The sequence below is a fragment of the Eschrichtius robustus genome, chromosome 2 (assembly GCF_028021215.1).
Source record: "Eschrichtius robustus isolate mEscRob2 chromosome 2, mEscRob2.pri, whole genome shotgun sequence".
Classification (NCBI taxonomy): Eukaryota; Metazoa; Chordata; class Mammalia; order Artiodactyla; family Eschrichtiidae; genus Eschrichtius; species Eschrichtius robustus.
The window spans coordinates 169,923,049-169,935,134 of NC_090825.1; the positions used below are offsets into that span (position 1 = coordinate 169,923,049).

At 49.0% G+C, this 12,086-nt stretch overlaps 1 protein-coding gene across 3 annotated transcripts in view; it reads right to left on the minus strand.

Annotated features, from left to right (window-relative positions):
* Positions 1-12,086, minus strand: part of CACNA1A (calcium voltage-gated channel subunit alpha1 A) — a 234,429-nt gene that overhangs the window by 49,455 nt on the left and 172,888 nt on the right. For all 3 annotated transcript variants that reach the window (XM_068534814.1, XM_068534815.1, XM_068534816.1), the window contains exons 23-25: positions 11,194-11,253; positions 10,313-10,419; positions 1,430-1,529 (exon numbers count right to left, since the gene is read on the minus strand). In XM_068534814.1, the coding sequence (XP_068390915.1) occupies positions 1,430-1,529; positions 10,313-10,419; positions 11,194-11,253 (267 nt within the window). The remainder of the gene's footprint in view (positions 1-1,429; positions 1,530-10,312; positions 10,420-11,193; positions 11,254-12,086) is intronic.

Sequence of the window (12,086 nt, forward strand, 5' to 3'; positions counted from 1 at the left end):
CAAGTAACACTGAATCACATGGTAGCAAAGTTATTCTCTCTCTAATTCTTTCAATCCTTTTGAGTGAAGGAGAAAGTCTTCCTTAGTTGTTACTGTGTTAACACCTAACATTTATACTTTTCCTTCTTTTTTTGGCCGCGCCATGCGGCATGCAGGATCTTAGGTGCCTGACCAGGGATCGACCCTGTGCCCCCTGCATTGGGAACACAGAGTCTTAACCACTGGACCGCCAGGGAAGTCCCTGTACTTTTCCTTTTTAACCAAGAAAGAGCAAGTATCCACGCTCTAAGTCTTTGTCAGGCAATTATTTTGGGCTAGGTTTTAGTAACAGTTATCTTATATTTTGAACAGATATTTAGTTTTACCTTCTATTAACAGTGGGTTTTGGTTTTCCAACTTAAGAAACTTGACAAGCATTTCCTTTTAAAATAAATCCACTGAAGTAAAAACTAAAGTGACTTGACTTAAAGAAACATATTAAGAAAGAGATAATACAGGTGAGCCTCAGGTGCTTCATAAATTGAAAAGGGGTGTTTGAATGACTAGGTTTCATTTCCTTCCTTCCTTCTTTTTTTTTTTTTTTTTAAACAACAAGCTTTTGGGAAATGCTGGTTCATGCTATTTTTTTCAAGTTTCATTTATTTATTTTTTTTATTGAAGTATAGTTGCTTTACACTGTTGTGTTAGTTCCTGCTGTACAGCAAAGTGAATCAGCCATACGTATACATATATCCCCTCTTTTTTGGATTTCCTTCCCATTTAGGTCATCACAGAGCACCGAGTAGAGTTCCCTGTGCTCTACAGTAGGTTCTTATTAGTTATCTATTTTATACATAGTAGTGTATATATGTCAATCCCAATCTCCCAATTCATCCCACCCCCCCTTTTCCCCTTGGTATCCATATGTTTGTTCTCTATATGTCTGTGTCTCTATTTCTGCTTTGCAAATAGTTCATCTATACTATTTTTTCTAGATACCACATATATGTGTTAATATACAATATTTGTTTTTCTCTTTCTGACTTACTTCACTTTGTTGGTTCATGCTATTTTGGAACAGGAGATATTGGACCCTAGAATAGGCAGGTGAAAAGTTAAAGCTTATGTGGGACCAGAAACCTAGTTTCCTGCTTCCCAGATTAGGGTTATGCCCTGTTTTATCCACATGATGCCTTCGTGGGAATTAAGAAAAGGGATCTCAACTTTGCAAGAGACATTTCATCTATTGGAAAATTACCATGATATACAGATTTTGTTCCATTAACTCACTTTACTGCCATCTACTGGAGAGTTGTAGTAATAAGTATATCCATATATAATGGCTGTGATGTTAGCAGCACCCCTTTCAACGTAGTGTCCTTGAGCAGTGTGCAACCTGCTCAACTGTACGTGGCAACCCTGATAGATCTTCCACATACCCCAATCTCACCTTGAGCTTTGGCAACCGCTTGATGGTTTTAAGAGGTCGTAGCACCCGAAGGACTCGGAGGGATTTAATCGTGTTGATGTCCTTTCCTTTGCTATTGCCACTGTGGAGGGATGTTAGAATGGGGAGAAGGGAAGAGAGGGAGCCAAGGTCAGGCTGGGTGGTGGGTGGTCCACAGCCCCAAGTGGCCCCACCCTCCCAGGCTTAGGAGTCTGGGGTGGGCCTGGCATAGCCATGTCCTTCCCGGAGAAGAGTAGTCAGCTCCCCTGCTACATCTGGGCTCAAGAGCTAGCGAGTAGATGGCCTTTTGTGGTTTTGGTCTCAGCGTTTGTTGAGGGCCCTGGCTGAGCCTGAGCAGCTGCATGGGGTGGCTCTTAGATCCAGCACGAGGAAGTTGGCTGCCCTCTGTGTGTTCTCTTTGGCGGTGGTCTTAGTGAGCTTTTAGAAATGGGATTCCTCCCTCTTCCAACAGGATCCAGGAAATGCTTAAAGTGGCCTTTAAACCAGAACTCCCTTCCCCCACCCCCTGCCCCAATATTCCCTGAGCCCACAGGAGTGGAAGGAACCAGAACATCAGATGTTGAATCACTGCCTCATTCTTTCAGGGTATCTGATCTCATCTTTGTCAGATTGCTGCATAGAGGTTCAGTCCAGGGTCTACTGGGCCTGAGTCTTAGCATTGCAGATGTCATGACACCCTTAGCCAACCATGATTCAAGCGCCCCCAAAAGGAGGGCATTGGGTGTGGCCATCAAAGGCTTGTGATTAATGGAACTCACCACCCACCCAGCTGCCCAAGCCAGAAACCCAGCACTTGTGTTCAGCTCCTGCCCTCCATCCTCATCCCCAAAGGGTCACCCTCCTACACATGGCACCATCCTAGGTCAGACCCCCATTATCCACATCCCAACTTTCCCCCCACTCCCTGTCTCTCTCTTCTTGCATCTTTTCTGCACACAGTGGCCAAAACCAATGACCATGTCACTCTCCTGCTCCGACTCCTTCTGGAGCAACTGAATTCCTAGAAGTGCAAACTCCTAGCTTGGCATTCAAGGCTTTTCGGAATCTAGTCCAACTTACCTTTCTGTTTGCATTCCCATTGATTACTACACACCCCAAGCCCCAGCCACACTCTTTTGCTTCTCTTCCCTCTGCTAGAAATGCCCTTCCTCCACTTCTCCATTCACAGAACTATGCAGCCCTCAAAGCCCAAGGTAAATGTCCCATCATCTGACAGCCTCCACTGGCTGCCTCTGGGCTCTGCCAGACCCCAGTGCTGTTTCAGAATCACCTTTGCTCCTGTCATTGGCTTCTGGCTTTAGACAGAAAACTCTTCAAAGGTGAAACTGTGATTTCTTCTTCTATGTGTTCACTTTCCCTTTAATCTTGGTTCTTGTCTCTGCCCCCAGCACGTGCCTGGTGTGTAGTTTCAGGACACATGTGAATGGATCCAGATCAGAGTTCTTTGGGGGACAGTTAGCAAACATCTCCCTACAGCTACCTCTTGGGTCATGAGTAGAGCTGCCCCAGAAACACCCACCGTGGTGTGCCCGGGTATCCAGGTGCAAAAACATTCTTCGTGACATTTGCTTTTTTTAGGGTCCCTTTTTCTCATCTTTCAGAGAAAAAAGAGAATTGGACTTTAACCTGCCAGGCACAGCCGTGCTCCAGGATTCAGCAGTCTGAACATGGTTTTTTCTTTTTTAAACCAAAGTCATCATTATTATCTCAAGGCTGTGCCCCCAAAGTATGAGACACACATCAGGAGAGTCACTGAGATATTTTCAGGCAGATCACAAACACAATTAAGTAACGGGATCACACAGGGAAACAGCTATGTTTTCTTCAAGTTATCTTTCAGGCCTCCTGTTTTGGTCAGAGATGAAGTCTCTGCTATGTGTTCATAGGTCTTTAATGCCTCCCTAACGCTCACTAATTTCCCTTTTAACAAAGAACCCAGCTTGAATGTAACAACTTGCTACACAACTGTTTCATTCTTGTTGGGTTCACTTTTGCGGTTGCCTGTTCTATCTGAGGTTAACAATACTGGTTGTAAGGGGATGGCATAAAGTGTTCTAGCAAAACTAAAATGAAGTTTAGACTATGTGTTGGTGGAAAAAAACGTCAAGCAAGTGGACATCTAGATTGTATGTGGAACTGCCTAAAATCTTGATGGGCCAAACTGCTGACATTTGGGAACACACCTCCTGGGGCACATCTACTCATGTAAAAATGACTCCATGGGCATTCTGGGGGTCTCTCTCCTAGGAGGCACTTCTCCGTTGGGAGAGGCTGAGAACAATCCTGTTTGTTGAGACACCGAGGAGAGTGTTCCTGGCAGTTTGGCTCCTGAGCATGCAGGAATGGCTTGATCAAGGTGTTCTTACAGAAAACAAGCAGATTTTCAAATCACTTTGCTGAGAGTGTAGATGCTCCTGTTGGGGGGGTTACTTACTCCTCTTAAAGCCCAAGCCCTGGTTGTTTGGACTGTCCACCCTTCTCCCATCTGGGAAGCTGGACATTCACGCCCCTGATAACCACCCATCTGGCTTGTCTGCACTATTGAAATAAGGCCATGGGGAGACCCCCTTCCACGCCCTTTATGTTCTCTTCCAAGAACTGGGCTAAATGGTGGGTCCTGATGAGAGGCAGTGGCCAAGACCCCTCCAGGCTCCTGCTCCTTGGGGAGCAGGCTGAGGGGGCTCTGGTCACTGCAAGCGACAGGACGGTGGCAATGACACAAGGCTACAGAAACAGGCCCAGAACCAGTATGGCTGCATCAGGGCACAGAGAACGAGACAGAACGAGAGAGAGAGAGAGAGAGAGAGAGAGAGAGAGAGAGAGAGAGGCACTTTACCGTGTACTGCTCCTGGTGACGTGGCGTCGGAGGGAGAGACAGATCGTAAGCGGCCTCAGAAGAAAGAACACAGAACACACACATACATGCACGCACACCTGAGCACTCCCCTGCCCTGCCTGGGCACCAGGAGGGGCCGCCTCAGGCTCGTGGCTCTGGATGGTGTCCATTCTTCCATCTGGAAGACGCTTGTTCCGTCCCCTGCCTTTGGCTGGCCCCCGGCACTGCCCAACAGCACCAAGAAAGCCGAATTTCCAAGTAGCAGGACAGCCCGAAAGTTATCAACTACCAAAGGCGAATTCGCCACTGAAGGTCCCTGCCAAGAGCTGGAGGAAAACCCCTTTTCTCCAGAGGTTCTGGGACTGGAAATTTTTAGAATGTCTTTTTTTTTTTTTTTTTTTTTTTGGCCACGCCTCGCAGTATGCGGGATCTTAGTTCCCCGACCAGGGATCAAACCCGCGGCCCCTGCATCAGAAGCATGGAGTCTTAACCACTGGACTGCCAGGGAAGTCCTTTAGAATGTCTTGAAGGGGGTGAGCTTTGGAGTTAGGGGGACCTGGGTTTGACTCCCAGCACTGACCTTAATTATTGTCCTCATCTGTAAAATAGACCTTTGGGGTGCTGATGCGTGATACACAGTAACTATGGCCTTGGCTTTACCCCCTAAGTTATGAAGGAGAAGGGGGGCAGCTAAGAGTTCCAATTTGGGATGAAATTAAGGGGCAACTCTCAAGAGCCTTCTGGGAAAATGTGGGCCTGGGGGAAGCTCTCTGCATCTGGCAGTGGCCCCTTGCACAACTCATCTTTGGAATCAAGGCTCAGTCTCATTATGACCCTCCAACCATGACTGGAGATCAAGGTGCAAGAAAGTTGATTGCCATTAGAACAGTGGAAGCCCTACTGCCAAGCAGGTACTCTACAGAATATCCCACCTGCCACCCCCTTTTGAAGTTAGTGACATTTCTAAAAACATAATGGGTTAAAAGCTTACAAATATTCCCACTGGATTTTTCTTCTCCCTGCTACCTTTCACTTTACCTCAGTGGCTTTCAAAGCTTAACATATCTAGGAATTATTGCACAGATAGAATTGTATAGATTCTCCTTTTTGGATTATTGAGGAATTTTTCAGTGACAGTGATTTCTGCCCAACCTGATGGATGATGTTAGGTGTAATATGTGAGTCTTCTGAATATCACTGCATCTGTCTGTGGCAAGGTGGTACCATTATACCCATTTTCCAGATGAGGAAGCTGAGGCTCAGAGAGGGAAAGTGACTTGTCCAAGGTCACACAGCCGGGAAGTGGCAGACTGAGATTCAAACCCAGGTTTGTGTGTCTTGCATGCTAATCTCCTTTCCATTTCATTACACACACACAAAAGAATGCCTTCAAGGGTAGGGGCTGTTTTCAGGATGGGGATAAAAAAAAAAGGCAGCCCGGGGGCTCCTTCTTTGGCTTCCTGGCAGTTGGGTTCCTGAGCACGCAGGAGTGGCTTGATCAAGGTGCTCTGCCAGCTGTGCTGGCCTGCTTTGAGGGAGGAGTGGCAGCCCCAGATGGACTCTTGGCAGTGAGGGCAGGACCATGATTTGCCAGCTGCTGAGAAATGTCAGTTGGCTACCCCGTTGCATGGGCACAGAGCGTGACGTTAAGTGTGGTGACTCATGAAATGGTGTGTTAATGGTGGTCGCATGGATACAGCACACAGTCAGTAGATGGAGCAGGACACACACACACAGATATTTGGGGGAGGTGCAGGAGGGGTGGAAACCGTCGGGAGAGCTTCGACACATCCCTTGGAGGACCACAGGGATCATTTTCCCATATCCGAGATGGGGCCACAATCACAGCACTGCAGAATCCTTGCCTCCACCCCAACAGGTGAGAACAGCAAGATTCCTTTCGACAAAGAAGGGAACAGTCTCATGCCCTCTTCCCCTGGACTTCTAGGCCCTGCTGGGGCCTTGAGGAAGCCAGGCTGGCTGGGCTGTCAAGTCTCATTCTGCTGACTTGTGAAAGTCTCCATGTTCAGTGCTGGGAGATGGGCAGCAACCCTCAATCTGACAGCTGACTTCCCTCCACAATCTCTCTGGTCGTCAGTTTCCTCATGTACAAAAAAGGAATAATAAGAGAACTTCCTCCGTGGGGTTGTAAAGATTAAGTAAATGGAGGCTGTTACTATCATTATTACCCAGTCAAGTTTGTCAAAGTTATGGGGAAACTGAGGCACAGAGAGGTTCAGGGACTTGCACATCTAGAGAGAAACCGGACAGACTTGCTGGAACCTTTTTCTAAAACCATCAGGTTGATTTAACACTTGTCGGGGTTCTCAACCTTGTCTGCGAGGAGACAGGCACACAGGACAGATAATGTGAGTTAAAAGAACAGAAAGAAAAGAAGCAAAGGACTCTGGGATTGGACACTCAAGTGGAGACTCTCAGAGCAACCCCTACTCCTGCCAATGTGACATCCATCTGGTAACAAGGAAAGACAATAAGCAAAGTCCTTGTAGGGCGAGAGACCTTCTCAGGTAAGAGAGGCCAGAAACCTGAAGGCAGAGGGAGGATTCTGAAACTTTTCTGGGGAAAAAAGTAGCAGCCTGGGTGGGGGGTCCCTTCTCTGGTTTTCCGGCAGATTGGCCTAAGGCATGCAGGAGCAGCTTGATCAAGGTGCTTGCCAGCTGTGCCTGGCCTGTGGCCCTGCCCTGGAGGAGGAGTGGCAGTGACAGATGGATTCTTGGCAGTGAGGTGGGGAGGGTGTGGCAGGGGTGGGGTCTCAGGGTCTACCTCTTCCATCCCTATGACCATCACATAACGGTGCTCCCCGGGTTGTCAGCTCTTCTAAAATCCCAAGAGAGTCCCTAACACTTGTCAGGACCCCACTGGCAAAATCTTACACACCCCAGTTCCTGCAAGATCCACGAGCGCACTGAGACTCATAGGGATGACCTTAAATCCCTGTCCAGACCCTTTCCTCACATAGGAATTAAAAAAACAATTGGAAACAGGGATTTTCAATGGCATTAACTGGCTGGCTTCATGCCTGTAGCAACTTCATAAAACCAGTTTCAAAGGTTGACTCTACAAATATGCTGCTAAATTTCTCTGAGCTGTAGGCTCATTTTGAATGCCCTTGTATAACTTTATATTTAAAACGAAAACTCAAAAATTAAAAAACAAAATCAGCTCCCTGTGGCATATTCTTCTGCAGACACAAAGAATCATTTTGCTTGATTCTGGGTGGAAAAATAATTTTGTTTTCGCAGATTAGGTTTGCTTAAAGTTGAGCTTAATTGTAGCTCCAGGGAAACTATGGCCCATCATGGCAAAAGCTCTACGGTTTGAAAGGCTTGTTCCCAGGTCTTTCGAAGGCCACACTTTCCCCAAATTGAGAGGCCAAATGAGGGATGGAGATGGGACAGGGCAATAGTGGGGGCCCCCTCTTCAGCACTGAAGCTTGTTGGCTCTCACAGAGGTCTGGAAGGCAAGTGTCAAGGATGAACTGATGGGCAGCAGACACTACCTCTATTGTACTACACCCAGTGGTGGCCACGGAGGGCAAAACCCACCACCCAGGGCACAGCTGGCAAAGGGGGTTGGTGTGTGTGGACAGATGGATGTGATCTCTTTCTGAGCTCTGGGGGACCTGGGGGCTGCTGGGCAGACGTCATCCTGGAGGGCTGGAGGAAGTGTGGGAGGGGTGCTTGCCTGCACTTGCCTTCCCTGGACGTGAAGACCACCCCAGGTCAGAACATGGTGGGGACTGGGTTTCTGATGCCAGAGCAAATGGCAGAGTGTCTGCCTTCTCCAGGCCATGGGGCCCAGGTTAGGCAGAAGGTCAAGGCGAAGGACAGGATGGAAGGGAGAGAGAGAGAAAGAGTCTGGAGGAGAGGGAGAGGGAGAAGGAGAGGGGAAGGGGGAGGGGAGAGGGGAGGAGGGAGGGGAAGGGGAGGTGAAGAGAGAGAGAGAGAGACAGAGAGAGTAGGAGAGGGAGTCAGAGAGAGGGAAGGAGAGAGAAAAGGGGAAGGATAAAGAAGGAGAAAGACAGAAACTAGAGCAAGGGAGGGAAGGGGATTTGAGATGGATTCACTCCAGGATGAGGGCAGTCAAATGTTCTGGCTTTTCAGAATCGAAACTTTCTCAGGACCTAGCATGGTGCCTGACTGACACCTTGTAGAAGTCGCTCAAATAACTGATGGACAGAGGGAGAAGCATATTTCATTACATTCTCATATACACCTTTTAGAATCTTTTTTGGGGGAAGAAATCTGTGCTAGCTTGATAAGAAACAAATTGTATCTTGTTTGTATTTTATACACCTCCTAATTCCAATGAGGTAGGTTTTTTATTTCCTTTCATTTTTTTAGTCAGCATTCTGTGAAATTTCTGTGTTAAATCCTGTGCTCACTTACCTATTGAGGTTCAGTGTTTCTTATTGATTTGTAATTGCTTTTTATATATGAAGGCCATGGATACCTTGTCTTATTTGTGGTAATCTTTCTCCTCTAATTTGCTGTGCACTTTGCTTTGATTATTATTATTATTAAACCTACAGGACATCTTAATGAAAATGTAGCCAAACTTCTTTAATTTTTAAGATAATCTCTTCCATTGTTCTAATGATCAAATACTCAATTACTTAAAAAAGTGGGAGAGAGAGAAGGAGGAGTGGAAGAGGGACAGAGGAAGAAAGAGAGAAAAGGAGAGGGGGTGGAAAAGAGCAGACACAGAAAGAGGAGGAGAAAGTAGAAGACAAAGAGAAAGGGGGTGAGAAGTCTGGCCAGAGTCAGAAATACATTCAGCTTCCTGACCTTCATGGTACATCTCCACCAGCTCAGAGGCGTCCAGAAACTCTGGAGATTTCTTGCTCTTCTGACACAACTTGATCTCATTGTGTTCCCAGGGAAGGATCTGAGAATGGCCCAGTTTAGCCCTTAAATTGGAAATGGGCCACCACACTGGCCTCCTGAAAAACCAAGTCCTCATTGTTTGGTCAGGTGGGTGGGCCATTCAAGGGCTCTTCCAGGTCTGCTGAGAAGAGGCCCAGGAGGCAGAGGCAAAGGGGAAGCCCCTGATTTCTCCTTATGTAGGTGAGGTGGATCCGAATCCCTTTGAGACTTTCCTTTCTGGGAATGATCCACTGTGATGGGCACAGACAGGGTCCCTAAGAAGATTTGTTTCTGGATTAGGGGCTGATTAGGTTTTTCCATCCTGCCCCAAGCATCTACAACTTGAGGAATGTGCTGCTAAGTTTGCTACCAGGGCCCTAAGAGCTAATGGCTACTCAGCCCTTGGATGCCGTCTTGGAATCGCATCTTGGAATGGCTACTAAGCCTTTGGGTGCCATCTTGGAATGACTACTGAGCCCTCAGGTGCCATCTTAAAATGGCTGCCCAGAATTCGGGTGCCATCTTGGAATGGCTGTCCAGAACTCATCTGCCATCATGGAATGGCTGCCCAGAATTTGGGCACCATCTTGGAATGGTTACTAAGCTTTTGGGTGCCATCTTGGAATGGCTGCCCAGAATGTGGGCACCATCTTGGAGCTGCATGATGAGGCATGACCTTTCAGAGTGTCCTAGGACTGCCAGGAGAAGTTCAAGACACACAAAGGGAGTCATCAGGTCTATAACTACAGGGCCTTCGGGCACAGGGTGGGGATCCAAATTCTCATGCACATTCGTTTCCTGATTGTCTTTTTAGGGGCTCCCCAAAGAGACAGTGGCTTGGGCAGAGCTTGTAGAGAAGAAGGAAGATGAGATGTCCCGGTGGGGCTAGTCTACGGAAAGCAGCACAGCAAGGGGTCAGTGGCATGGCTGTGTAAGGAGGTAGAAGGTGGGAGGCCTTCTCCTTCCTCCGTGGTGGGCATCATGCAAAAGCCAATCGAAGCTCTTCCTGGTGGCATGCGGATGCCTCCCACCACCCTGGAGCCCAGTCTCCCCTTCTCTGCACCCCGAGAGCATGTCCCCCGATTCAATGGGCTGGGGACGGAGGGACGAAGGGGCAGGTGGAGTCCTCGAGAGGACACTTACGTGAAGGCAAAGGCCACCAGGGCCCCACTGACCACTATGAAGTCGAGAATGTTCCAGAGGTCACGGAAGTAGGCACCCTGGTGCAGGACGAGCCCCAGGTCGATCATCTATGGGAGGAGAAGAGACAGCGCTCTGATCCCTCATCCCCGCCCTGGGGAGCAGCAACCACCCTTTAGCCTCAGGAGGAGGGACAACAGGAGGGGGCATGGTAGCCAATGGGACCACCCACCTCATCCTGAAGGGCTGGGACAGTGGCCAGAGGACCTGGGGGAGGAGTGAGAGCCCCTGACCAAGGCACCTTCCCACCTTGTGAAAGGTAGTTCTGACTTGCTGGTTCTTAGGTCAAAACCTTGGGATCCCCCTGGGCTCCTCACCTCCCATCAGATCCATTAGCAAACCTCGTTGGTTCTGCCTTCCAAACCTTCCAAGAATCTGCCCACTTTTCACCACCTTCTCTGCCACCACCCTGGGCCTGGTCCCCATCATCTCCTGCCTGGACCAGTGCAATCGCCTGCTCCCAGTTCTCTTGGGTCCCACCCACCCTGCTCCCCCTCCCAAGCCTGTCCCCCCAGAGAGGCTAGAGGGTGACTGTGAACACCTGAGTCCAATCATGTCCCTCTGCTCAGAACCTTCCATGGCTCCCACCTCACTTGGGATAAAAGCCTAAGTCCTCCCTGCGGCCCCCAAGTTCCTGCATGATTCGTCCCTCCCTGCTCATCTCCCTGCCCTGGTTTCCCCACCCTCCTCTCTCACTCCTTCGGCTGCACCAGCTCCCTTGATGTTCCTCAAACACACCAAGCATTTCTAATCTCTGGGGTGAGCCTCCCACACCAGGGTGGTATTCTGGAGGGTGCAGAATCCTGTGGAGCCCTGGCACTCACCTTGATCACCATCTCAAAGGTAAAGACGCCTGTAAAAACGTAGTCAAAATATCGCAGCACCTGCAGGGGATAAAAGCAAGGGGGCAGCGGATCATTGGCTTGCTCCAGCAGAGCCCCCGTGCACCTAGCCTTGGTCCACTGGGGTGTGTGGCCTCCAACAAAGTCCCCAGGGAGCAGAATCTCCATCCACATGAGGAAATGCTGCATCCATGTACAGTTGGGCAGGTCGTGCACTACCCAAGGGCCTCCTCCCACTGTCTCAGGGCAGATTTGTATGTTGTGAATGAAACTGTCCAGCAGATGGCAGCAAAGTCCTAGCAAAAAAATCACTCTACCAGGCTGGTCTGCTTACCAACGGAAAGGGTGCATTTTTTTATTTGCCCAAAGCACTATATAGACTAGAGGTGGCCCCAGGGAAGTTCAGGGAGGACTGCATCTCTGTGGGCGACAGGTCTGATCCCCCAGTGCCTCTGACCTGCTGGGTCTCCTGGGTGAGTAACTGTTCCCACACAGGGTTTCCTAAACATGATTAGCCGTCCAGGACAGACACTGGGGACAAACCTCACTGTGGCGCCCATCTCCCTCCCCACTCCGGGGCCACACACTCAGCAGGGTGGGTTGATTCTCCCTCTCTCCACCACTTTACACAACACCAGGCATTAGTGGTTTCTCTCTGGACGGGCAACATCCTGCACTCTGGCCCCTTTCCTGGCCATGCCATAGCACATCCCTGGTGTGACCCTGGCGTGAGGATGTTGAGTGTGCTGGCACAGTGCCCAGCACATGGTAAGCGCAGGGGGCTGACTTAATCAGATTTGCCTTGGAGAAGTAAGGGCTGGTAATTACTAAGGATGGCCACCAGAGGGCACCTGTGAGCACTCAAGTCAGGTCAC